The sequence below is a fragment of the Mus pahari genome, chromosome 2, assembly GCF_900095145.1.
Source record: "Mus pahari chromosome 2, PAHARI_EIJ_v1.1, whole genome shotgun sequence".
NCBI lineage: Eukaryota > Metazoa > Chordata > Mammalia > Rodentia > Muridae > Mus > Mus pahari.
The window spans coordinates 163677640-163705002 of NC_034591.1; the positions used below are offsets into that span (position 1 = coordinate 163677640).

Consider the following 27363-nt stretch of genomic DNA (forward strand, 5'->3'; position numbering starts at 1 on the left):
TAGACGGTGACCCTGAACGGCTATTGCAGTTTTTATACTTTTTAGGAGCACAGGTTACATCAGAAAGGTTACAGTTCAAACTTATTGGCTAAGCATATTGACCTTTAAATCTATTGGCTAGTAAGCATGGGCAGATCATGACGTGCATTTGAACTCTATCTGGGACTTTCCAGAGGGTCAGGTGACTATCAGTCAGTACATTCTGCGGTTTTTCTGAGAATTGTTTACTTAAGAAAGGTCCTGTGGGTGGAGAATGGAACTTAACCTAACCTTGACCTCAGGTGGGAGGGAGAAGCAGAAGTGGGGAGAGGGAGTGTAAGACTGGCAAAAGCCCTTAGGGTCCTTTATGTTCACCACCCATGTCCCACCCTCTGTAGAAATTTAGTTTTAGGGGTCAAAATGACCAGACCAAGTCTACAGCTGCCAAAACAAGATTAGCAGTTCTTAGAAAAAATAACCATAACAAAATAACAGTTCTCAGAAATATTCTCCTGCCCCACCTCACACTAAATTCCGAGAAAAAACACAAACTGCACTGACCTTGCTGCCAGAATTCCCGGCAACATTAGTAGCTGACCAATGAGTTTAAAAATATACTGCTGCTTTGCTGACCAATCATAATATGTCTATTCAACCCTCCACAAAGAGTATAAAAGAACTCTGCTTTCTGAGCTTGGGGGTTGACTCTCCCTGCGAGGTTGAGCAACCCCAGCCGTTGGAACAATAAACCTCTTGCCATTGCAGAGGTCTGTCGTCAAGTTGTGTTTTTGGGGTCGTGCACCCAGGCTAAGGTCTCGGGGGTCTTATACCTCCATATCTTACTTAGGACCAGTCAGCTTAAAGGTTAGCTGATAATACTTTGCCTAGTAAGCCTACTGTTCCCCTTCTTGCCCATTAAATGTTTGAGCCTGTATTTTTCCTATAAAAAGCCTACCCCGAAAGCAGACTAGGACTATAATTACGTTTCTGAGTTCCTTCTGCAGTCCTGAAAGTTCATTAATAGGGTATGTTTTCAGTAAGTTGTTTAACTGAGATCACTGTTCATCTACTTTTGTTAGGGTCCACGAATCTCTGAAGAGTGATACCCCAGACTCAAATAGTATGCAACAGCAAAGAGCATTTATTGAACAAATTCTTGCACTCAGAAGCCCAATTCCATCAGGCCAACTCACTCCTTTCAGTTTGTGTGGCGATTCCTGAAGCCCAACAGTATATTTCCACTGGCCCTTGGCGTTTCACTCCAGAAACCCTTGTAGAAATACAGTTTTAGCGGTCAAAATGACCAGACCAAGTCTAAAGCTGCAAAACAAGATTAGCAGTTCTCGGAGAAATAACCATAACAAAAAATAACAGTTCTGCCCCGGCTCGCACTAAATTCCCAGAAAAACCACAAACTGCCCTGACCTTGCTGCCAGAATTCCCGTGACATTAGTAGCTGACCAATGAGTTTAAAAATATACTGCTGCTTTGCTGACCCATCATAATATGACTATAAGGCCTCGGGGGTCTTAAACCCTCAGGTGATTTTCATATAAATTCTAGGTGCAGGGCTGAGCTTTCTTCTTCCCTCAGACTGCAGAAGGCGCACCCGCCCGGCACTAGGACCGCGGCCCTGGTGCAAGCGCTCGGGGGCGGAGTGGGGACTCAGCTGGACCCGCCCCAACGAAGGCTGCCACCAAACCTCTGCGCTTGGCAGAGGCCTCGTCCCTTGCTATTGGCGTGTAAGCACCCGCCGGGCGGCTTGTCTGCTTCAGATCGGGCTTTTGTTCGGCCCCCTAGGCTCCGGGCTGGGTTTTCGCCACCTCTGTCCCGGCGGAGGGGCGCCGCCCGGGTCCTCGCTGTACCGCGGGGTCGCTGCTCGCCAGGCGGGCGCGGTCTGCGGTTGTTGGCCTGAGGAGCAGGCGGGCTTGTTGCAGCTAAGCGTCCCTTCCGGTTTCGGAAGGAGAAGCAGAGCTTTGTTTTGTTTTTCGGTTTCTTTCTGTCTCGGTCTTCCGCTCCCTGGCCCCTGCGACCCAGCGGAATTGCCTTGCGCTCCGCCTTCGAGCGCCCAGGCCTGTGTGAGCGCCGCGGCCCGCAGCATCTCGGAAGCTGTTTGCATTTGTGGTACTTAAGAGTGCCTTCCTAGAAAAATGGAAAAACAGGTAAAGTGGGTGAGCTGGCGTGCATTTCAGTAGGCCAGCTACAGAACTTGTGTGGGGATTTAAATTGTCTGCTGGATGTGTTACGGTTAAAGGGAATCTTAAGTTTGTTTCTTGTTACCATGCAGATATACTAAGGTCTTAGTTATTGCCCCACTCAGCCCCAATCACGTTCTCCTTTATCAGCCCACTAAAATTACTAAAGAAGTATTTTTGCTTTGGTATTATAGGACAGTAGTGGACTTGGAGAAGCCCGCTTGAATTCTAGTGGCAGGGAATATGTTGAGAGTAGCTTAGTTCAGTAGTTTTGGTTTTAGCACACCTGAAACCAATTCAGTAAACTTTTTATGGTCTCAGTGACATTGTAAGGGAAATGTACTAGACCTTAACTCTTAAAAATGTTTCTTGCTTTTCATAGGATTTGAGGCGAGAATATACTCCTTGTGAAAGAGACTAAAAGGTAAAAATTGTATTTACAGGTAAGTCTGCCTTTTATAAAGCCTATCCTGGTTCTACTGGATGACTGTTTACATTGTACCATGGAGTAACTTATTTTAGAATAAAGAGTATCATTGAATCGACACTAGTTAAACCTACCTGTGCTTGCCTTTAATTTTTAAATTTTGCATTTGGGAGACTAAGGCAGACAGATCTTTGAATTTAAGGCTAGCCTTGTCTACATACCAAATTTTAGTTTAGCTAGGACTGTATAGTGAAGGACTCAAAAACTATCACCAAACAAAACTGTCACAGAACCAATGGGACACAGTAGATTTGATGGCAAAGCTTAAGAAATAATGTTGTTGGTATGGTACTTAACAATTTTATTTTTTGCCTTAATGAGATAGAGGAGAGATGATTTTTGCTTTTAATTTTGGCAGTGTTAGAGATGGAACTCTGAGCCAGGTTGTTACCCTGGAAAAGATTATGGTAGGTGGTGAATTAAAGTTACCTAGGCAGAGCCTAGCTCTTATTTTTGGTGGGAATGTAGTACCAGGGACTGTTTCTTATTTATTTTTAACTTGTTTTATTTTATGTGCATAAGTGTTTTGCCCACATGTAACTGTAGTTTGTGTGCTTGGTGTGTGGAGCTCAGAAGAAGGCCTGGATCCTCTAGAACTGGAGTTACAGGCAGTTATAGCCACATGTTGTTGCTGGGACCACTTTTTGGGCCACAACTATTAAGTCATGTCTTTAAGCACCTATACTCAGTGATCTCTAGGGTTCCAGTCCATGACCATAAAATCTGTTTGAAAGCCTCTTCTGCCTACAGGGGTATGGTTCCTACAGTGTAAGGAACAAGATAAGGAAATGATACCATGGATGAATGTAACCATGGAAACGTAGCCTAGAGTGTGTGCTTGAGTATGATAAAGTTGAAGTAAGGTGAACTCCCAATGGAGTAATGTGTGAATGCTTTAATTATTATTGGATAATAATAAGTGTATCTTAAATACCCTGGTCTACCTACCTTAACTCACTCTAGGTTTGGTTTCCATGGTTACATTCATCCATGGTATTGTTTCCTTATTTTGTTCCTTACATAGAGTTATGTTACTTGGGTTCAGGTCTTGCTTGACCCCTCCAACTTGGGTCTACCACTTCCTGTAAAATCTCAGAAGAATTTTACTTTCCTGCTTAGCTTCCTCATCTGTAAATGGGACAACAGTAGTACCTACATTATGGAACTGTGGTAAGTTACAAGGGGGAAGCAGAGGCAGGCAAATCTCTTAGTTCTAGGTCAGCCTAGTCTACATATTGTGACCCTGTCTAAAAAAGTCATTCCCAAACAAAAACAACCAGTCAAACAACCTCTTAGATACTCTTTTAAAGACTTAGTTATGTATCAGTACACTGTAGCTGTCTTCAGACATACCAGAAGAGGGCTGAGATTTGAACTCAGGACCTCTGTAAGAGCAGTCTGCTGAGTCATCTCTCCAGCCCAGAATACTCTTAAAATAGCTCCAGGCACATAGTGTACATTTTTTTTACAGCCTTGGGCATTTCACAGCTAGGCTGGCCTTGAACTTCTTGTCTAGCAAGGTTGACCTTCAACTCTTGATTCTTCTGTTCTTCCTCCTGAACACTGGGATTAGATTTGCAATAACAAATTCTCCTCTTTACTGGGTGTCTGTGGCCAAAACCAACCAGTGGATATGTTATCCTACCTTTTTTTTTTTTTTTTTAAATCTTACATGTTTGATTAGTTCTGAACTAATCAATTGGCACTAATCAAAAGAACTCCGACTGGCAGAGACGGGGTGAGGGGGGGAATGGGGGATGGGGGGGGGCGACAGGAACACCAAGAAAGGTTTCTCCAACTTAAACAGCTTTCTCAAACAGAATTCTTCTCCCCTTCCCTCCCCCCCCATGCCCCCCTGCACATCCTGTTTTTGTTTTTCATCAGTCCTCTGACCTAATCCCTCCCCCCTCTCCTGGATCCAATCAGAGTTCAGCAGGGCGTGAGGTGATAGGCCAGTGACTCATCAGGCGGCCAAGTGCACAGGCTCAGGTTCTTGGATCATGGTGCTTGGTCACACCCGCTTCCCACACTTGTACATTTTCAGTGCTTTGATTTTAGGAATTTAGCTGTTTAGGGAATTGTAATCTTGTTAAACTTTATAATAAAGGTGAAATTCAAGAATCTTTGGTTTAACCATTTTTTCCCATTTCTTTGGAAACTAATCCATGCAAAACAGTAGTAGGAAGTATTCAGGTTGAGGTAAAACAAGAGTTTGCACCAACCCCGGCTATAGAAATGCAAACTAAGTGCAAATGGGGAAAAAAGCCTTAGGACCAGGAATTCTGGTTTTTGTTTTTGGAGGCAGGGTACTTAAAATTCTTAGTATGATAAATTAATTAGTAAATGAAGGACCTAGTTACAGTTGGCCTAGTGGGGTTAGAACTACCAGCAAACAACTCTGAAGATGTGAAGGCTATCTCTGAGCTGTGCTATTCTCTGCCTTGGGTTCTTAGGCAGTCTTAGAGGTTGAGGTTTTTATTTTCATACAAGCTAAAATGTGTAAATTAGGAAGTTCGGGTTCAATTAGAAATTAAACAAAGGTTGCTTTAAAGGAAAAAATTTTTAAAGAGGAACAATGACTTAAAATCACTTGTTTTGAACAATTTTGATTTGCCTTGCTAGTTATTTAGAATTAATGTATATTGGTGCTAGTAGTCTGCTTATATACTTAGGTCTGACCTAACCCTATCCCTAACCCCATCTCCTTTCTAGCAAATACACTTAGAGAGCTGAGGAAGAATACTTACTTCTTAAAGCTCCTTCCTGCGAATGAATGTTAATGCTATATTATCCTTAGATCACTACTTCAGTTGCTGGCAGAATGACCCTTCTTTTTCCTATTACCTCTTTTTCCTGGTGCCATTCTCTTGGGCCCAAGTTGGAAAGGGAGTTGGGATATTTTAAATAAGCTTTGTCTATATCTATTGAGATCATCTGATTTCCATCCTTTTTGAATCTTTTATTGATTTTTTTTTTGCATTAGTTTGGGATGTTGCACTATCCTTGAATTACTGGACTATATTTCAGAGTCATGGTATAGAATTTTAGTATGCACTTGTGTAAGACCCCCCAACTCAATATGTTTCTTAGACCCCTAGAAACAAAGTCTAGCATGGAGTTCTTTGTTCTTTCACCTTCAGCCCAAGAAACTGTTAACCACTGGAACTGGCTCATCACAATCTTGACCCACCCTGGCGCCTGACTTATTGTGTAAGGGACCAAGAATGTTTGCCAAAGATAGCCTGTAACCATTCTGTAAGATGAGCTATAATCCATCATCCCCATTCTTTTGATGTTTACTTAGCTTCCCCACCAAGAATGTTTGCCAAAGATAGCCTGTAACCCTTCTGTAAGAGATGAGCTGTAATCTATCATCCCCATTCTTATGATGTTTACTTAGCTCCTTGGGATAAATACTGAAACAAGACACTGAGCAAAATTCAAAGAATGATATTTTACTTCTGTATGTATTCTCTGTAAAGTTTAATTCTAGTGATAGAGTAGTAATATAGCCATTAAGGGATAGGCTCAACATTGAGTAAAACCACACACAGCCTTGTATGTATGTAGTCTGCTGTTAGCTGAGATGTTGTCTAGTCTGTGGTATTAAGTTATCTGATTGAGTGGCCCATGCTTCTGAATAGAATTTGTATTGTAGTTGAATTCATTAAAAAACAAAAACAAATAACAATTGCCGCAATGATTTACTCTTATTAATGATCAACCCAGCTTAGGTCACTTCTTACATACCTTGTGGGAACTGGAGGTACTGAACTCACTTAGAACCACAAGAATCAGACTTAGATAATCACAAATTGTTCTTCTGCATCCTAGTTCCCATTGACAGGACCTTACAGCCTTCCCATTCATCCAGGTAGAATGACCCACTTCCAAGCTGTCTTTTCAGTAGCCCATGTTTTGACTGATTAATATAATCCTTTTCTCCTTTTCTGGACTATTGTGGAACTATGCCTTCTGTGTTCTACCATTGAGCCCCATTCTCAGCTCTGTTCCTAAAAAATTCCTTGAGGTACCAAAACCAGAGGATGCTTACATTTGCAAGTTTTGCTTATTCTCTTGTGAACTTCAAATCATTTCTAGGTTATTTAAAATGCTTAATACAAAGTAAGTGCTATGTAGACTGTTGTTATGCAGTAGTCTTTAGAGAATAGAAACATGACAGAATCAGTACCAACACAATTTCTCTTGTTTTGAATCTTTGATTAAATTTAGTTTGTATTGTTCTTTGTTCATCTTTTTTTTTTTTTAATTTTTATTTATTTGATTTATATGAGTACACTGTAGCTGTCTTCAGACACAGCAAAAGAGGGCATCTGATCCTATTACAGATGGTTGTGAGCCACCATGTGGTTGCTAGGAATTGACCTTAGGACCTGTGGAAAAGCAGTCAGTGCTCTAAACCACTGAGCCATCTCTCCAGCTCCCTCATCTGTTTTTCTTGACAGGATCTTGCTGCATAGGCAAAGCTGGCCTCAAAGCTGTGACCCTCTTTCTCCAGCCTCTGATGCTGGGACTACAGGTATGCACTACTTTGCCCATCTATAGTTGTTGACACATATACATTTCTGATAGGTTAACTTGTTTATTATAGACTAGAGTTGTATTATAATATAAAATTTAGGAAAACCGATTATATAAAACCTATCAGACTAGAAAGCCTATGACTGTGGTTAAGGGTGTAGATGGCCAGAGATACTATAGATGGACTAAATCATACTTTTTGGAATTCCTTGAATTGTTGGCATTTGTAATTTTGCAGGTTTTAGGGGATTTTTTTTTTTTTTTTTGTGCTTTTATTGTAAATTAGAAATACTGTTTTTCACTTTAATCACTTTAGTGTGCTGTTTGTGCAAACTTCATTTTGTAATGTAAAAGCTTGTTAAGAAGCAGGCTGGCAAGTCAAAAAAATATATGTGTACAGAAAAAGTTTAATATCCTATGGTAGGAGTTAAGGCAGCATGTGCAAGGGCCACTGAATGCACTGGCAGGAGGAATTCAGGATTTGTCCCAGGGCAGACAGCAGGAAAGTGCTGTACCTAGACAAGAAATGAAAACAGAATCCCTCACAATGTGAGGTTAGGGTCATGGTGTGTTAACTAATTCTTTCCTACTGTCAGCCTTCCTGGGGACTCAGGACCCAGCTTCAAAGTATAGCTCTTTGGCCAATGGAGTCCTTTGAACAAAAGGGACCTCTAAGGTCAGTCTCTCTCCATTCTTCTCATCCTCCTGTCTCTGAACTCCTTTTCACAGATGTTCGTAAGGCTATTCTGGCCTCTACCCTCTGCTTCTTTGTAAGAACTGGCTATAAGAGTTCCTCTGACCTGTCTATAGGATTGCCAGCCTCACTCACAGAGGTTCTTGCCCCAAACCCAGAGGAAAGTAACACAAGGAGGCCAAGAAAAGCAGACAGACAAGTGTGGTTGAATTTTCCATATGTCCATTAGCTATTACCTTTTTATCTCTTTTTTTTTTTTTTTTTTTTTAAGATTTATTTATTTATTTATTGTATGTAAGTGCACTGTAACTGTCTTCAGACACTCCAGAAGAGGGAGTCAGATCTCATTACGGATGGTTGTGAGCCACATTGTGGTTGCTGGTATTTGAACTCAGGACCTTCGGGAAGAGCAGTCAGTGCTCTTAACTGCTGAGCCATCTCTCCAGCCCCTTATCTCATCATTTTTTAAGTTAAATTAATTTACTCTATGTAGATGGGTGTTTTGTCCACATGCACCATGTGAGGCCAGAAAAGTACATTGGATCTCTTGGGACTGGAATAACAGATGGTTTCTGGGAATTGAACTTGGGTACTCTGGAAGACCACCTAGTTCTTAACTGCTGAGCCATCTCTCTGGCCCTCTCTCTAATCACATGTCTACATAACTGTTCATTCTTTAAATCTAAACTTGAAAATGGAAATGGATAGTTTCCATTAATCATTTTTTTTTTTTTTTTTTTTTTTTTTTTTTTTTTTGTTTTTTCTATATAGGTTTTCACTGTAATGCCCAGGCTGTCCTGGAACAAACTTTGTAGGCCAGGCTGGCCTCAAACTCAGTAATCTACCTGCCTCTGCCTCCTGAGTGCTGGGATTGAAGGCATGCATCACCACCGCCCAGCTACTTTTTTTTTTTTTTTAAATGAGTTTTTCTTAGTGTTCTGAGATTTCTGATAGTATTCACTCAGCAAACATTGACTGGACATTCTTTTATGCACCTTCAACTCAGCTTGCCATACTTTCTTTTATTTATTTACTTATTTAGTTATTTTTGATTGATAAGTATCTTCTCGGGTTTTTCATAGGAAATGGTGACAGTAGTAATACCCTCCCTATAAGATTAAATCCCCTGCAAAACTAAATGGGAGACTTGGTCTACTTCTAGGTAGTAGATACTACCCAGACACTTCTAGTGTCCACTATCTAGAAGTAGGTACTTTGGATATTGATATGTAGTTTGGGCTCTCCAAGATGGACCTTTTATGTCTTTCATATGACTATTAATAGCACCTGTCCTAGTTTCCTTCCTATCGCTGTGATAATGTGGTGGTATTCAAATCCAATGGGAAAGACCAAATACTTAGACTCAATTCAGATTTAGATGAAATACTGCTAGCAGAAGGACAACAGCCTTATTGCTGAACAGCATGAAGTTTAGAAGGTGGGTTAAGGTGAAGTTTAAGGGTGGACTCAGAAAGGTCTGTATTATAACGATCCATGGAATCCACAGCTGGGCTGAATTGTTTTACTGCCCTCAGTTGTTTCTTACTTTCCCACTATACAGTAATAAAAAGACCATCTCATCCCTTTCCCACAGCAATAAACAGGTTTTACAGAAGCAAAGGCAGCTGTTAATACCTCGGGGCCCATTATCCTATTCTTATCTCCCCTGCAGGCCACTAGGACCTCCCAAGGCATTCCAGAGAAAAAGGTCAATGGCCCTTAAGGATTGGAGGTCTGGCTCCATATTAAGTTCCTTTAGTCATCCTGGGGACCTGTGTAAATTATTATGCGGGTCTGGGCACTCTAATGACTAGGATAGAGAAGTTCATTTCTGGGCAGGCAGAAACACAGTGCCATCGGATTAGGGCTGGCTGTCATGCCTTCCCAATCAACTAATGCAACTAAACATGTTTTAAGAGAAAGAGAGTTTATAAGACATACAATTCTAGGTTACACTCTATCATTGTGGGGAAGTTGAAGCAGGAATTTGAAGTACCCTGTTCCATCCCCACAGCATCATCAAGTTGCCCACTGGTTAGTTTAGTATAGATAATCCCTCATATTTTAGGCGATGGATTCTAGGTTGTATGAAGTTGACTTTTTGAGTGAAAAATCTTTTAGCTATTCATCCCCATCCACTTCACCCTCCTTCAACTCAGCTTTCTAACTTCCTACGCTTTTTTTAATAATCATCTTCTCAGGTTTCTGGTAGGAAATGGTGACAGTAGTAGTACCATGTAAAATTAAATGGTAGACTTTGTCTGCTTCTAGGTAGTAAGTTTTGTTACTGTGTTTTGTTACTATCTGAACACCTCTTTCCTTAGCCTTCCAGCTCCAAGTGCAAACTATCATACCTGGTTATTATAAGGGTCTGAAAATTGCTGAAGGAAGACCCGAGATTCTGATAATATGCAAAAACAAAGAACATTTATTCTGCAGAAACATGTAGCATGCAAAGGTTACCATTGTTTCCAAAAGGCACACCCTCTACTCCCCAGACATTTGAGTTCCTTTTGTTCAGAGATACTGCAGACTTCTAAAACTTAGGGCATGTTCCAAGGAATCACAGAAACCATTAACTGAAGGTCATAAAGAAGATGTATACCTCAGGACCCCAGGTGCAAAACAGGAGATAAGATATTGACTTGAGTTTGTCTAAACAAAACTTCAAAGACAGCGTAGTTACATCCAAGCCAGTAACAAATGGTAAAAGTTAATCCAGATGATTGCTCCTAGTGTATATGCACATGCACACAGGCATTCTCTGTTATAATCTCTTACTCATTTATGTGTAGACTTGAAGTGAGCTTTTTTTGACCTCATGAACACATGCTTTGAGTCTACAAGTGCTGAGAACAAAGGGCAGAGATAAGTCTCCCTCCCCTTTTCCCTAAATTTAGAACCTCACAATTCCCACAGGCTGTTTTCTCTAGCCTCCTGCTTTATCACTTTGAGGTGCTAACTGGAGGCTGTAGAAGCCAGCCTTAAAGCAACTCAGGTAGATAGATCAGCTACAGAACTGCAGAAGCAGAGTAAGTACCTTTCACCTAGGGTAGATAACAAGTGGTCCTTGGCCTAGTTTCTGAGTGGAGATAAAATAGGATCTGCAAAATAAAAGAAAAAGAAAAGAAAAAGGAAAAAAAAAAAAAGGATCTACAAAATGGACTCCTCAGTTATAAGTGGGGTTTTGCTTGTTTTTGTTTGTTTGTTTGTTTTGGCGAAAGGAGATTATGTTTCCAATGCTGGCCTCAAACCTGATGAATGCATCTCATAGGGGAAGTGGGATTAGCAGTGCATGCTACTATGCTGGGCTCTACATAGGAGCCAACCTTTACATTTCCTATGGCAAGCACTCTGTCCTTTGCCGTAATTTCTTTCATGTTGCTGTGATATTCTGGCAAAAGAAACTTCAAGGGAGGAAGGGTTTATTTGGTTCACAATTCCAGGTTAAAGTGTTATTGCAAGAGAGTAAGGCAAGGACTTTTGAAGTAGAGAATGTATGCATGTGTGCTAATTTTCTTTTTCTTTTTTTCCTCGAGACAGGGCTTCTCTGTATAGTCCTGGCTGTCCTGGAACTCATTCTGTAGACCAGGCTGACCTTGAACTGCCTCTTCCTCCGTAAAGGTGTGTGCCACCACTGCCCAGCTCTAATCTCCTTTATACTGTCCAGGGCCCAAACTCTTGGAATGGTGATGCATATAGTAGACTGAGTGGTCACAGGAACAGTTAACATAATGAAAGCAGTCTTCCACTGACATGTCCACAGGGCATCCTAATCTAGACAATTCTTCATTGACTCTAGTTGACAAGTACAGCTAACCCTAGCACCCACTGAGCCATCTCCCTAGCTCTTGTGTTTTTGAGATAGGGCCTTGCTGTGCAGTCCACACTGGCCTGGAGTTTATGATACACCTGCTTTAGCCTTCCTTCCAGGTGCTATGAACTCAAACAGCTCCACTATACCTCCCTTATTTCTGATTTGGGCATAGCATAGTAGAGTCACTTAAGTAAAACAGTATTTGATACATTTAAGCTTTTAGAAATTTTTATAAAAAAATTAAAGATAACAAGAAGAAAGTCTCGGGGGCTGGAGAGATGCGTCAGCGTTTAAGAGCACTGACTGCTCTTCCAGAGGTTCTGAGTTCAATTCCCAGCAACCACATGGTGGCTCACAAACATCTGTTAATGGGATCTGATGCCCTCTTCTGGTGCGTCTGAAGTGACAGTGTACTCATATAAATAAAATTAATTAATTAATTAAAAAAAAAAAAGTTGGCCTACAAGATTTAAAAAAAGAAGAAAGTCTTTCTCCAAAATAATGATTAAAATTTAAACAGGTGGAAGGGCTTACTGCCTCATTTAACCTTTGAACATTGTGCATTGAGAATATGTATCAAATTATATTATGCCCCTCAACGTGTAAAATATATTTCAGTAGATAAATTTTAAGAAAATCCTATGTTTTGGCTCAAAAAAACCAACTTATGCTCTTAGTAATTTTCTATTGCTGTGTAGACACCGTGACTTAGGACAATTTAAGCAGTAGTTGAGAGCTTTTATCTTGGTCCATCAACATGAGGCATAGAGAGCTAACTTGGAAGGATGTGGCTTTAAAAGCCACCTCTATTAACAATACCCCCATTTTTGAAACCTCAGAAGTCCATCCCCATTAACATCACCCCCAGTGACCCAACTCCTCCAAAAAGCCACATTTCCTCATCCCATTCAAATAGTACCACCAAATGGTGGGAACTAAGCACTCAAATATATGAGCCTACATGAACCATTCCCATCCAAATCACTACATGCTCCTGTGAAATAACTAAAATATATAGGATGTACTATTTAACCAAGTATACCTAAATTTAAGTCCCCAGCATCCATGCAAGAGCCAGGAGTGGACATTTCATATAGGTTAGTGTGGCCAAAGAATTCCCAGATCCCATGGTTTCTATTCTCCAACCTCCATCATGGGGTTACCAGGATGTATAGCTGTTTTTCTTTCCTTTTTTTGTTTGTTTTTCGAGACAGGGTTTCTCTGTGTAGCCCTGACTGTCCTGCTACTCACTCTGTAGACCAAGCTGGCCTCGAACTCAGAAATCCGCCTGCCTCTGCCTCCCAAGTGCTGGGATTAAATGCGTGTACCACCACTGCCCGGCAGCTGTTTTCAGTTGGTCATGGTTGAACATGCTTTGTAATTACAGCACTTGAGAAGTAGAGAGGTGGGAGGATCAGCTCAAGTTAATAGTCAGATAAGAAAATAGTGAGACCCAGTCTCAAATCTGTTGGTATTTGGGGAGCTTTGTCCAGAACTGGGATAGTGGTAAAGTACTGATAACATTTTGTACTATGTATACGTACACACACACACACACACACACACACACACACACACAAAACATAGCAAAATGTTCAGCTAACATTCTTGATTCTGCAGCCTGGAAGTCCAGAATTTTTGTGTATCTTAAAGTTTGTCATCAGGGTATGCTCCTTGCAAGTTCCTTTGGTTTGCCAGCAACTCTAGTGTGTCTTCACATAATCCACATGGCTTTAATGCTGTATTCTCATATTCATATTACACTTGTGACAACGGGGAATTTTCTCCCTGCCAACTTATTCTCTAGTTTTTTTTTTTTTTTGTGTGTGTGTGTATACATTCTGGGTATACATCTAATCCTCCCATCTAATCCTGTATCATCAAATTCTACTAGTTAAAGGGCTCAGTTCTACAAGACAGTCCCAGATCCCATTCCTGGGAGTCTTGCATTTCTGATGACTATTGTAAAATTAAGGGGTGTCTTATGACAGTCCTTATACTCAATAAAACTGAAGGATGAGGTGGCTATGGCAAGTCCTTTTTTTTTTTTTTTTTTTTTTTTCCGTTATTGTTTTTTTTCTTTAAACCTTTTCCTGACTCATAGCCAGAAAGACTTAATGTGCAGGAGTAGCTGACCAGCACAAAATAGGCTTAATGGTCTTTGGTTTTTTTTTTTTTTTTTTTTTTAATGGTTAGGTGGGTTTTTCATCTCTAGTCAGAACACACTATCCACTCAATACTACCTTGTATCACATCTCACTCAATAGTGGCGTTTTCAGAGTTAAGCTCTGGCTCTTCTGCTCTGCTCTTTCTAAAGCTATGGGAAGGGTTGAAAGTTCTATCCTTTTGGTGCCGACTGCCTCCTGGGTGGGATTTTCCTCTTATCTCAGTAGTGGACACTCAAATGTAAGCAAGAGAAGGTCTTGACAAAAGAAAGGAAAAGAAGATGCTCCTGTCAGCCAGTGCATTGCAAGTGATGTAGTTTTGTTCTAGGAATCAAATATGTTTTTCTTTTTTTGTCTTTATGACTAGGCTAGTACAGCCCTGGACAACACAGGGTCCTGGAAGTGGGGCAGTGCTAGACAGACCTCTGGCTTCACTTCAAGAATGATTAAGTTTTCTTTTTCCACAGCTGTTCCTACAGCAGTTTAGCTCTCTACTAAAGATAGAATTGTATGTCAGACTTCTTTGCCCTGTTCTCTGAGTTTCTCTTCCATACTTCTCTAGTCTTGTGGTCTTGTTTGTGCTAGAGGACATTTTTACTTTGATATTATATCATGCCTGCAGTGTTCTGAAGTCATGTAGCTTAGGGTTTGTGCTTAAGAAAGAAACTGCAAAAAATAAATAAATAAATAAATAAAATAAAAATAAAAATAAAAAAAAGAAAGAAAGAAACTGCAGACCATCTGGACCCTCATAGTTTTAACTTACTTTGAGATGGCGGGCGGCGGGCGGGGGGCGGCGCTCACTGAGTTGCCCAGGTAGGCTTCCTTAAACTTGCTGTCTGCCTGCTTCAGTTTCTTAATTATAGACATGCACAACCAGTGCTGGCTCAAGTACACTTCTTGGTATGTCAGGAGTAATATAGTCACAAGTAGAATGTTATGTAGGTAGATACATTTTTAGTGAAGTAAAATAACCTGCCTGTGTATGATAATGAAACACAAACTGTAGATTGTGTTTGGTACGATTCCATTTGTCTTAAAAGATGTTTTTGGCTGGGCGGTGGTGGCGCACGCCTTTAATCCCAGCACTTGGGAAGCAGAGGCGGGCAGATTTCTTGAGTTTGGGGCCAGCCTGGTCTACAGAGTGAGTTCCAGGACAGCCAGAGCTACACAGTGAAATCCTGTCTCAAAAAAAAAGATGTTTTAGATTTTTTTTTTTTTTTTTTTTTTTTCCAGATAGGGTCTCTCCACATTGTCCAGACATTTTTCACAATCCTGTTTAGCTTTTTCAGTAGCTGAGAGTAAGGTAGGAGGCTTTATTTATTAATTTTTGTTTATGCTTAGAAATTTTATAAGAAGATAATATTGTATACTTCAATATAATTATGTGTTGGGATGTTTAGTAAGAAATTTTTATGTAAGCTTTGCTTTACAACTAGCATGGATTGCATGGACTAAAGAAATTATCAAAATAAGTGGAAACAGGTTAACATACCTAGTTAGTGTTAGAATGAATACTTAGCATGCCTGAGACTCTGCAGTCCATCACCTATACCTCAAAAATAATAAAAGCAGAAAAGTACCACTTAAATGTAACAGGGGGTGATAACTACTTTCTTCAGAGTGAATCTTTATCACTGATCTTGACAGTTTTCTCAATTATTATTGTAGCTCGCATTACTAATTCTCTTTCCAGATTAAGTGTACAGTTTATTAATTTGAGGTCCTTCTTTAGTTACCAAGTTACCATAGACATGGTTCGCTTCCATTTTTTTTTTTTTTTTTTCTAGATTTTGTCTAGGCAGTGGGATTATCATAAGTTTGAAGCCAGTCTGGTCTACAGAAGAAGTTCTAGGCCAGAAAGGCTGTCTCAAAAAAAGGGAGTGGGGGTGGAGGTGGAGAGAAAAATTTTTAATAAACATCTTTATTTGTATTTCTTGCAGATTTATGACATTCAAAATCACAGACTTTATAATACTGCTAAGTCAGATCAACTATGAATTGGAATGCTAAACCAGAGAATGTTACCAAACCCCCACCATATTCTAAATCCCAGTCATCTATATTGCAGCAGTTTTTAATGACTTCTACAACATCTCAAAGTTCTTTCAGCTATTCTCCCCGTAACCAAGAAGCATGCATGTATTCTGGTAATTCAAATTCAGTTTCACAGCCACTTCTAAGTGGCAGAAATTATATAACTCCTCAGACTCAGATCTCTGTTTCTAATATGCCTAGCAGAACAATTGTGGCCCCACAGTCTTCAGTGGAAAGAGTTGTATCTACAAATGGTAAAGGACTACAACAACCAAACCACAATTTGCAAACAGTGTCTTCAGGAGTTATCCAGAATGTCTGGTTGCCTTCCCATACAGAAGCAACCATATCTCATAATCCCGATGGAGGGACTAATATGCCTTACATGCATCCACCACAGAATCAGCTTGTCACATCAGATACCTGTTCTATGCAACTGCAAATGGTTCCTTTACATTCTGGAAAAGTACCTATGACACATCAAGGAAATCAGGGACTTCATCACTTCATACCAGATCAGCTGGCTGACTGGACACAGTATGCACCGAATGAACTTACTTATCCTGAATACAGGCCACCTCCAAAGCAGTACTCCTACATACTGCCAGCTACTACATCATTACAAGTTAGAAATAATCAGCTCCCCACTTATACACAGAGCTTACAGTCAAAGCATTCTGTACCTTTGTCATCACAACAGTATGCTGCAGAAGCCAGCAAAAGACTCTCTGCCCTTCCTTACAGCTGTAGATTTGGAAACCAACATGTGCAAAATGCTCAACCTGTTTCTAAACACTTGCCCATGGAAGTTCCTCAGAGTTCAGAAGTGCACTCATCTGAAAAAAGGAAAGATACTTACAGAGGCTTTAAGCAGCAGTGGCAGAGCCCTAATGAGAAAGTCTCCATTGGACAATTCTCTGAGGTGAAAATAAATATCAAGCAGTCTTACAGTGAACCTGTTAGATCTTCTGGGGATGGTGTTCAGGCACTTGTTCAAAATAATCAAGAAAAAAGAAAATACACCTACAATCCAAGTACAAATCAAGTAATAGATACAAATGCCACAAAAGAAAAGCTGGCGAGGGATATTAAGTCTCTAGTAGAAATCAAAAAGAAGTTTTCAGAACTTGCAAGAAAAATTAAAATTAATAAAAGTCTTTTGATGGCAGCTGGTTGTAGTAAAACAGCTAATACTTCTTATACTGAACCAATTCAGCATTCTGATTTTTCAGCAAAAGAAATGTCTGCCAAAAATAGCAATGACTGTTCCATGGAATTGCTAGCAACATGTCTTTCTCTTTGGAAAAACCAACCTTCGAAAACCACAGAAGAAAATGTTCCAAAATCTTTAGAAGAAAAACAGTGTAACACATCAAGAATCAGTACAACAGCAGTTGGTAGTTCCAATCCCACAAGTGAAGTTCATGTGAAGAGTTTTTGTTCCAGTGTTGGAAATTCTCAGAAAATGATGAGCTCATCACAAACAGTATTGCCAGTTCTTACACTGAATTGTGAGTCTTCCGGTGTAGCTGTTGGAAAAGGAACAGAGCTTCAGATTGCTGTGGTGTCACCTTTAGTTCTTTCAGATACTAATACCTTACCTGGAAAAGAGTTAGTGCCTGAAGTTTTACCTGAAACACTGTATCCAGTTGTTAAGGAAGGTAGTGTTTGTAGCTTACAAACCCAGCAGACAGAAACTGTTGCTTTACCTTTTGATGTTATAGGAGCTGTAGCAGGTAATAATGTATCAGCAGAGATTTCTCTACCTGTTCATAAGGAAAAGCAGCATAAACCAACACAGGGTGATCCAGACATAGCTGATAGCAGCTTAGGAAAACACACTCCCCTGGGGGCTGAAGTTCTGCCTAAGCCTATGGACAGCACCATTGTGAGTGTACCTATGTTACAAATTGAAAGTATCTGTTCTCTTGCAGAAGGGGATGTATCTTACAATTCCCAGATAGCTGAGATATTCAACTCTGTACAAACTGAGCCCCAGAAACCTTCACCTAATCAGGTAATTAATAGTCAACAAGAACAAATACATGATACCACTGAAAATAAAGACATTAGCTTTCAGAAAGATAAATGTGTACAGTGTACAGATATTCCTCATGAGGTCCCTGAGCAGCCAGAGGCTCTGCAGCCTGAAGAGCCAACATCTTGTGAGTATGTGGAAGCAAACAGAGAAGCCATAGAGGAAAACTGTAGGGAGTACACTGGTAGAAAAGAAAGTACAGCTAAGGAAGTATGTTCACCAGCTGCTATTCAGCAGGATCCTCACCCTCGGGAAACTGATATGTTCAGCAGTAAGTCAGCCCACGGTCTTCCTGCAATAAGTGAGATTAATGATGAAAGTGAACCTATCTCATACCTACATGACCAGCTGTCAGAGCTTTTAAAAGAGTTCCCTTATGGCATTGAAACTGTTAACAGACCTGAAGTGTCTATGGACCAACAAAAGACACATAAAATCTTAGAAAATCAAACTGGTGGTAAAACTAGTAATGTGTCTGGAGATAGCACAGACCAAATAAAAATTACAATATTAAACTCTGAACAAATCAAAGAACTATTTCCTGAAGAGGATCAGCCCTGTGACAAGTTGACAGAACCTGAGAATAAAGAAATTGTTGCAGAAGTAAAGAGCCCGTGTGACTCACAGGTCCCTAGAGAAGAAAGTCATGACCTTGGAATGTTGGACCCAGAGAAAGACAAAATCCATTGCTGTGCCTTGGGTTGGCTCTCAATGGTTTATGAAGGTGTGCCACAGTGTCATTGCAGTTCTGCAGAAAAGAAGGGGAAAGACCAGTGTTTGGACATCAACAGCAGCAAACAAGGAGAGCAGCCCTGCAACAGTGGAATCACTATTTTTGAAATAAATCCTGTTTCTAATAACCCAAAACCTCTGACCCAAGCAACTGAGGAAGGCCATTTTTCTGCAATGCATGGTGAAAAGACCAAAGCATCTAAAACAAAAGACAGCAGGGAAGAACAGGAATTAGCCTGTCATTTTTCAGCTAAATGTTATAAAAAAGGTAATTTTAAAATAAGGCATGATAGCTCACTGAAAATGGAGCAAAAACTAAAAAATATTTCATCTAAATGTGACATACCAAATCCCTCAAAAAGCAATAAAATAGCAACCTCCGAAATACTTCACGTAACAACTTCTAACTCTGCTAAAAATACGCCATTTTCTAAACAAGCTTCTCAGGAAAGCCTACAGGAAAAACAAACGTGCCAAGACTTGGGTCCAGTAAAAACACCTGTAGAACTTCCGTCAAATACAGATCTGTGCAGGAGTGAGATATCTTCTGTACAGTCAGTGTCACCAGAAAAGAAAAAACTAAAATTCAAAGCAGGTGGCTCCAGATTGAAATATTTTGAAAAAAGAAAGACGGACCGTGTGATTATCCCAGATGTGGAAATAAAAAAGAAGAAATATGAAAAGCAAGAACAGAACAAAAATGCTGGAGACACACTCAAATTGTGCAGTATTCTTACACAGTCCAATGAAAGAGCCAGTGTTCAAGAAAAGACTGTCCCAAGTCCTGCGTCCTCAGACTCAAAGGGTAGCTCCTCTAAGAGTACTAGGGTTATAACGGTACAGGAATATTTACAACGGCAGAAAGACAAACATGTAACTGGGAATAATGCTTCCAGAAACACCTGTGTAGAAAGAGTGCTATGTGACTCTGAGCACACTAAGACCAGTAAGCGTTCTGCAGCACTAAGCTGGGGAAAGTCAGTTGAAGGGCAGAGTGTCAGTGCAGAGACCTTGAAAGAACTGGAACATAGTTCTACCAGCCATGGTAAAGATTTCAAGATCCAGCATTCTGAGGCATCTAGAACACACAGTGTGTCAAATAATAATAAAGAAAAGTTTGATGGGAAGCAGCCTGAAAAAATCTATAATAATAAGACCGGTATCAGTAATGAGTCTGACCAGATGCCTCTCCAGGTAAAAGAACAAAGGAAACAGTACCTGAATCGAGTTGCATTTAAATGCATAGAACGGGAAAGCATCTGTCTCACCAAATTGGATAGTGCATCTAGGAAGCTTAGTACAGAGAAAAAGAGTGGGACATACACACCCAAGACAAAAGACATAGACAAACCTAGTATGCTGGAGTTTAAATTATGTCCAGATGTGCTATTGAAGAATACAAGCACTGTTGACAAGCAGGATGATCCTGGTTCTGGACCTGAGAAAGAGCAAGCACCTGTGCAAGGTCCAGTATAATTTTTTTTCTCTCCCTTTTTTTTTTTTTTGGTTTTTCAAGACAGGGTTTCTCTGTATAGCTCTGGCTGTCCTGGTACTCACTTGGTAGACCAGGCTGGCCTCGAACTCAGAAATCCGCCTGCCTCTGCCTCCCGAGTGCTGGGATTAAAGGCTCTCCCTTTTTTTCATGTGGGCAATGGGGGAAGTTCCACATAGTTCAGACTGGTGTTAAACCATCATCAAGGTTGGTTTAATTCTGATCACTTTGTCTTCATCTCCCAAGTATGCAAGCCACAGAGCCCAACTATTGGTTTTATGTTTGAGGAACAGTAGAGGTGTAATCCTAGGAGTGGCTGAATAAATAGAGCAACATTTGTTTTATGTTTGTTGCTTTTTATTTTAAATTATAGTAAGTTAGTGCTGACAATATTTTCAACTTTAACATTTGCTGAATACAAATATTAGTCCCAAAGAAACTACACTGTGAAAAGGATTTTTTTTGTGTGAAAATTTTAAAAGTATCAAATGTACATTTATTTCAAGAAGTTTTGAGTTTTGATGTATTTGTGGTCAAACCACTGGTATTAGACCCTAAACCACAGCCAGAATCTGGGTTTTAGTTTCCTTTTGTATTTGTAATTTCAAAGAGGCTCCTGTGTGAAACTTTGTTCCAAATACTGGGTGGTACTGTACTTGTTAATAGTGGGTCAGTTTGTTACTTTTGTTACTTTGACACTGCGGATGAAGTTATCCCCAAAGTAAAAAGGTAGCATCTATTTTACCTATTAAATAGAAGGCCTGTAAGAGCTGTATGTGCTTGGAACAAATTAATCTCAAATTAGTCACAAAGGTCTAAATGGTGACTAGGCAGAGTGGTACATGTAGAATGCTGGTGGCCGAAGAATCTAGGAAATTGCTGGGCGTGTTGGCAGCCCAGCACTTGCAGCACTTGGGAGGCAGAGGCAGGTGGATTTCTGAGTTCGAGGCCAGCCTGGTCTACAGAGTGAGTTCCAGGACTGCCAGGGCTATACAGAGAAGCCCTGTTTAGAAAAAACAACAACAACAACAAAAAAAGAATCCAGGGAATTTAAGTCCAGCCTTGGCTATAAGACTTTGTTTCAAAAACTAAAAACAGTGAAACCGGAATAGCAATCATGAGTCATAGATAGCATCTCTGTGAAAGGCAGAACTAAAGGGGAGTATGGGTGAGTAGTTGTGGTCATAAGAGGTTGTGAAATTATAGGTATTGTAGCTAATACATTGTGTAATAAAACTCAGATTGGAAAAATACAGGATTTTAGTTGAAGTTTTAGTTTAATCTGGGATTTTTTTTTTCTTCTGGTTATGTCTGTTGGGGTGAATAAAACTATAGCATAAATGGTATTTCTTTGTGAAAGGTTATAGGTATAGAATACAAAAATAATGTTGTTTAAAATAGCTGATTTCGGGCTGGTGAGATGGCTCAGCGGGTAAGAGCACCCAACTGCTTCCAAAGGTGCAGAGTTCAAATCCCAGCAACCACATGGTGGCTCACAACCATCCTTAACAAGATCTGACTCCCTCTTCTGGAATGTCTGAAGACAGCTACAGTGTACTTACATATAATAAATAAATAAATCTTTAAAAAAAAAAAAATAGCTGATTTCAAGGCCGGGCTGATGGCACATACCAACACTTGAGAGGCAAAGGCAGGTGGGTCTCTGTGTAGTTGAGACCAGCTTGGTTTACATCAAGAGCTACGTATTGGGATCCTATCAACAACAAATAAAACTAAAACCAAAAAAGGTTGATTTCAGTAGGCGTTTTGTATCAGGTTTTTAGAATCTGAGAACTTGGGTGTAAAATAGGGATTTTGTATTTATTAGGTTTTTAGGATCTGAGAACTTGGTGTAAATAGAAATTTGGGATTAAGCAGGGATAGTAACTTCCTCTCTCATACCTGTAAATGCCCTGAGAAATGTTGGTGATTCAGCCAAGAAAATGTTTTCTTAATGTAACAATTAAAAACTATTCATTTTCTCATTGTAAAATATTCACACGAGGAAAATTATTTTCAAGCCCTTTAAAGTTTGGATTACCTATGAAATATAGGTATGGCATGTCATCAGTATTATATACATTTAGGTGAGGTTTTGATTGTTTTCATTAAGCTAAAGTAGAGGAGTAAAAGTTATATATCTGAAAACAAGTATTTAAACAGTTTCAGGAATAAAAAGTACAAAAGAAGACTGGTTAAAATGCATCCCTACAAGGACAAAGATGCCTGAATCAAGTCAAAGAGGTAAGCCATCATCTGTTTACATTTTTGTTTTGTTTTTTAAGTTGCTAGATTGCGTATGAATAACATGGATATAATTATAATATTATCACAATGCACAGTTTTATTGGTAATCTTGTTTTTTAGTCACTTGGTTTTGTTATTTATTTTATTTCTTTGTTTTGTTTTTTGTTGTTATTGTTTTTTGTTTATTGTTGTTTTTTTGAGACGGTTTCTCTGTGTAGCCCTGGCTGCCCTGGAACTCACTCTGTAGACCAGGCTGGCCTCGAACTCAGAAATCCGCCTGCCTCTGCCTCCCAAATGCTGGGATTAAAGGCGTACAACACCATGCCCAGCCAGTATATTTTTCTGAAGGTAAGATAGCATTGTTTTCTCTGTCAGGATGGAGCAGGAAGCCAGGATCTAGTTCCTTTTAACAGAAAAGTAATACTATCACACTGCATTAGGTAAGGGAGTTTTGAATCTTTTTTTTTTTTTTTTTGGTTTTTCGAGACAGAGTTTCTCTGTTTAGCCCTGGCTGTCCTGGAACTCACTCTGTAGACCAGGCTGGCCTCGAACTTCTGAGTTCCACTTGCCTCTGCCTCCCTAGTGCTGGGATTAAAGGCATGTGCCACCATGCCCAGCTTGGGAATTTTGAATCTTTTTCCTGAGTAGAACTAGAGTTAATGATTTTCTGAATCTGAGCTGACCTCAATTCTGACATTGTATCAAGTGATACATAATTAAGAATATTATAATCATGATTAAACTCTTCACTAAGATCTGGGGCAAGCTGGATTGGCCTCCATTTAATTTTTTGCAGGCTCATTCATTCAATTCCCTGAACAAAGGTGGCAAGTACATTTCCCATTTGGCTTATTACAGTGCTAGAATAGGGACTTGGACCTGGTCCCTTTCTTCAAAATTTATTGAGGATAATGGTGTAAATATTTAAAGTACAGAAAGCTAGTTGTGGTAGTTTTTATTCCCTTGTTGGAGATTAGGCTTAGCAACTATCTGGTAGGCTAGCCTTGTACTCACCATGAACTAACTGATCCTCTTGCCTCTACCTCCCCATGCTGAAAGTTTATGTGTTGTTGAGAATAGAGTCCAGGGCTCTGTGCATGCTAAACAAAAACTGTATTAACTGAATCCTCATTGTCTGTTTATCTAGAAATGGAGTGAATGTACTGTCTTGAGTTTGTGCATTGAGAATTAGAAGGTAAAACTAAAGAGTTGTGTCTTAAATTTTGCTTAGTTTAAAAGAGTTTCAGAGGGCTGGTGAGATGGCTCAGTGGGTAAGAGCACCCGACTGCTCTTCCAAAGGTCCGGAGTTCAAATCCCAGCAACCACATGGTGGCTCATAACCATCCGTAACAAGATCTGACTCCCTCTTCTGGAGTGTCTGAAGACAGCTACAGTGTACTTAGATATAATAAAAGAGTTTCAGAGTCTTAAAATTGGAAACAAACAATTTTACTAGGAACAATGATAGTATGTTTTTATTTTCTTTTTCTTTTTTTTTTTTTTNTTTTTTTTTTTTTTTTTTTGTTTTTTTTTTTTCTGCTTTGATAGTATGTTTTTAAAAGATACTTAAATTTAAAAGATTTTTAATAAGTATGTCTATGGGTCTGTGCATATGAGTGCCATTAAGGTGTAAGGTCCCCTGGGGCTGGATTTATAGCAATTTTGAGCCACCGACATGGATGCTGGGACTACATCTTGTGTCCACTCCAAGAGGGGTATGCACTCTTAATCACTGAGTCCTCTCTCTCTAGCTCCAAATTGAACAAAGATGAGAATAGAGATTCAAATGTGTATAAGCAAGTATGTACGGATTGAGTCATAGAAATATCAAGATAATGTTTATATGAGAGAGCTTAGCTAGTGATACTGTTTGATGCTTGTCAACCCTGTACTTGAGGGGATGAGGCAGGAGGATTACAGAGCCAGAGTCTAACCCAGGTTATAGAATTAAGTACTGTCTCAAGGAATAAAGGATGAGCTGGGATATAGCTCAGTAGGTTGAGTGCTTGCTTTGCAGTCGTGAGGCTCTGGGTTCACACTCAGTGCTGAAGGGATTAAAGTATAAACTCCATTTTGTTTTTCAGACTCCATTTTAAATTAACTTGTCCTGAGTGTCTTGACCCCCCACCCTTGAGTTCTGAGAAAAAAAACATGATATTCTTGGCAGTTGCAAAATAGACATAACAGCTGTGGCTAGCCAATAATAACAGGGTGGGCTAAGAAAACATGAGTTGTTCCCAAGTCAAGATGTTCCCTTTAGGTGTGTGGTCCCTCCTTGTGGTTTGGCCAGATGCTATGAACCAATCAGCTTACCCAATCATGTAATGCCAAGGCTTGGAAATCCCTGCTTCCAGGTTTTTTTTACCTTTATAAACCCCATTTCCTTTGACCTTGAGCTGCTCTCGATCCTGTTGCATCAGAAGGGTTTGTGGTCCAGGCTCAAGCCTGAATAAAGACTATCCTGTGCTTGCATCGGAGTTGTGGTCTCTTTGGGGCTCCAGTGATCTGGGCATAGCAGTGCCAGCCTGTGAAAGGAATGGCTAAAGCAGTATTGAAAGTGCAGGTGTGGTGACTAGAGTAAGGAGGCCCCTGAGGTGAGAGAGTTCCATCTAAATGTTTAGAAGATAGAGAAGCAAAGCTAGAATATCAAAATTACACCCTTTCCATTCACTGTTTGGAAATGGCCACACTTTTTATTGCTCATTTTTCTGCTTTTTTCTTTTTTCTTAAAGATGGTGTCTTATATAGCCCAGGCTGGACTTGAACTTTGTGTGTAGTTGATACTGTCCTTGCACTCTGATCATCTTATCTCCACATTCTAAGTTCTGGGTTACAGTCCTGTGCCTGGCTACCTTTCTATTTTTTCTCTATTTTGTTTGGTTATTTGTTTTTGAGATAGGGTTTCTCTGTGTAGAGCTAGCTGTCCTGGAACTTGCTCTATAGACCAGGCTGGCCTTGAACTCACAGAGGCCCATCTACCTCTGCCTCCCAAGTGTTGGGATTAAAGGTGTGCACCACCACTGCCCAGCTTGTTTTTATTTTTAATTATGTGTATATATGACAGGGGAGGGGGTAATGTGCATGCGGATGTTATGCCCTTAGAATCCAGAAGAGGACATTGAATCCCCTAGAACTAATAGGCAATTGTGCGCCCTTAAGATGTAGGTGCTGGAAACCAAAACCAAAGCACTTGGTTTTTTTGTTTTGTTTTGTTTTTTGTTTGTTTGTTTGTTTGTTTTGAGACAAGTTTTCACTATTTTGTCTTAGCTGGCTTGGAACTCTCCTTTTAGATAGACCAGGCTGGCCTCAAACTCAGATCTAAATGCCTCTGCTTCCCAGATGCTGAGGCTAAAGATAGCCGCCACTAAATTATCTCTCTAGGTCCTCCTTTGATTTTTAAGGCAAATTGTTGCTATGAAACTCAGACTGGCCTTGAGCTGAAGATCCTCCTCCCCCAACCTTGAAAATGCTGAGATTATAGGCATGAACTACCGTTTCAGCTGTCTGGCTTTGTTTTCTGTTCCCACAGATACTATACATTTTGTCTCACTTCTGATTGATGTATATTTGTTGTACTGAACATTAAGTATCATTTTTGTTTTCTTAGATAATGCTGACTTAAGACTTTCTAAGAGAAGCCTCAGTGCAGATGAATTTGAAACACTACAAAACCCAGTAAAAGACTCAAATGTCATGTTCCGGACCTACAAAAAGATGTACCTTGAGAAGAGAAGCAGAAGCCTTGGGAGTAGTCCAGTTAAATAGTCCCAGCAAGTCGTGGTTTTTGTTTTTACCACCAGAACACCCCTAGTCTTTTCTTTTCAGGTACCCTTGCAGAAAATATCTCAGGATGGTCACACTGGGATTTCTCAGCCAAGGAGTTCATGTACAGCTTTTCACTGATACTATGTGACTGAAATGGATTTGCTGCTGGTGAGCAGGCAAAAAGAAAGATTGCATTTGTCTGGGAACTACAAAGTGTATGATAATGATGCAGTGATCTGCATTGTTGAACTGTGTTTACTGTTTTAAGTGGTGCATACCTGTGACCCTAACATTTGACGCGTGGACACAAGAGGATCAAGAATTCAGGGTCATTCTCAGCAGCGTAGGGAGTCCAGCGAAGTCCCCTCTGGCTACGTGTGAGCCTCTCTAAAAGCAAAATAACAGCAACCAAAAAAAAGGGCATGAAGATGGCTTATACAAACCTTACTTTGAAATGCTGTCATCCTGAGGTAACTATTCATTCTCTGAGAACTTGGTTGTTTGACTGGGGCTGTAAATAAATTCTTGTTTCTAAGCACGTTAGCAAAATTTATTTTTCAGAAACTGCCCATTGTGAATGTCAAAGTATATTCCTAAGTATTTTGTACCTCATTGTAAAGGTTTTTTTCAGAAGTCTTGTTTTATACTTTTGTTAAACTGAATGGAGTTTTTGGAAGATGTCTTAACATTACTTTTCATACTGGAAATAAACATTTATTTTTTAAAGAACTACAGTTTAAATTTTCATGGTTCTGTAAGGGCCTGTGAATCCTGAAGAATGATACCCTAGATTCAAATAGTATGCAACAACAAAGAGCATTTATTCTTCAGAAAACCAGCATGGAGGGGTCTACCATAAGTCGGGATGAAAGACAGAGATATGGACCTTGCAGTATCAATTTTAAAGCCTGTTAGGGTAGTAGTCGTGACGGTTATCTTTCTTCCCCTTGATTGGTTGGCTATATCTCCAGGGATATGGGTGCCTTTGTGATTGGTTTAGGCTCTGGGAGATTTAGGGGACTTTTGCTGATTAACTATCAGCTCAGGCTAGGTAGTGGGGCAGCTTCTGACTACTCCTAATTGGCTGTGAGTGAGGTGTGGGTTTTCCTGGAAATGACCTGTTTTGGACTTTTCCAGTTCTGGGAAACAGAAACTTAGGCCTAGTCTCCCAAA

The 27363-nt window shown here is 40.0% G+C and overlaps 1 protein-coding gene across 7 annotated transcripts; it reads left to right on the plus strand.

Moving 5' to 3' along the window:
* The first annotated feature begins 1728 nt into the window (after window positions 1–1728).
* Window positions 1729–27156, plus strand: Resf1 (retroelement silencing factor 1). Of its 7 annotated transcripts, XM_029535045.1 has the most exons (7): window positions 1729–2141; window positions 2557–2617; window positions 7128–7201; window positions 15116–15185; window positions 15823–20151; window positions 22342–22422; window positions 26033–27156. In XM_029535045.1, exons 5-7 carry the CDS (start codon window positions 15876–15878, stop codon window positions 26188–26190), a joined length of 4515 nt encoding a protein of 1504 aa, XP_029390905.1. In that variant the 5' UTR covers window positions 1729–2141; window positions 2557–2617; window positions 7128–7201; window positions 15116–15185; window positions 15823–15875; the 3' UTR covers window positions 26191–27156. The 7 variants fall into 7 exon arrangements, with proteins under 7 accessions (XP_029390905.1, XP_029390904.1, XP_029390906.1 ...); XM_029535044.1 differs by lacking the exon at window positions 15116–15185; XM_029535046.1 differs by lacking the exon at window positions 15116–15185 and having other exon boundaries at window positions 2557–2598.
* Window positions 27157–27363: the final 207 nt, after the last annotated feature.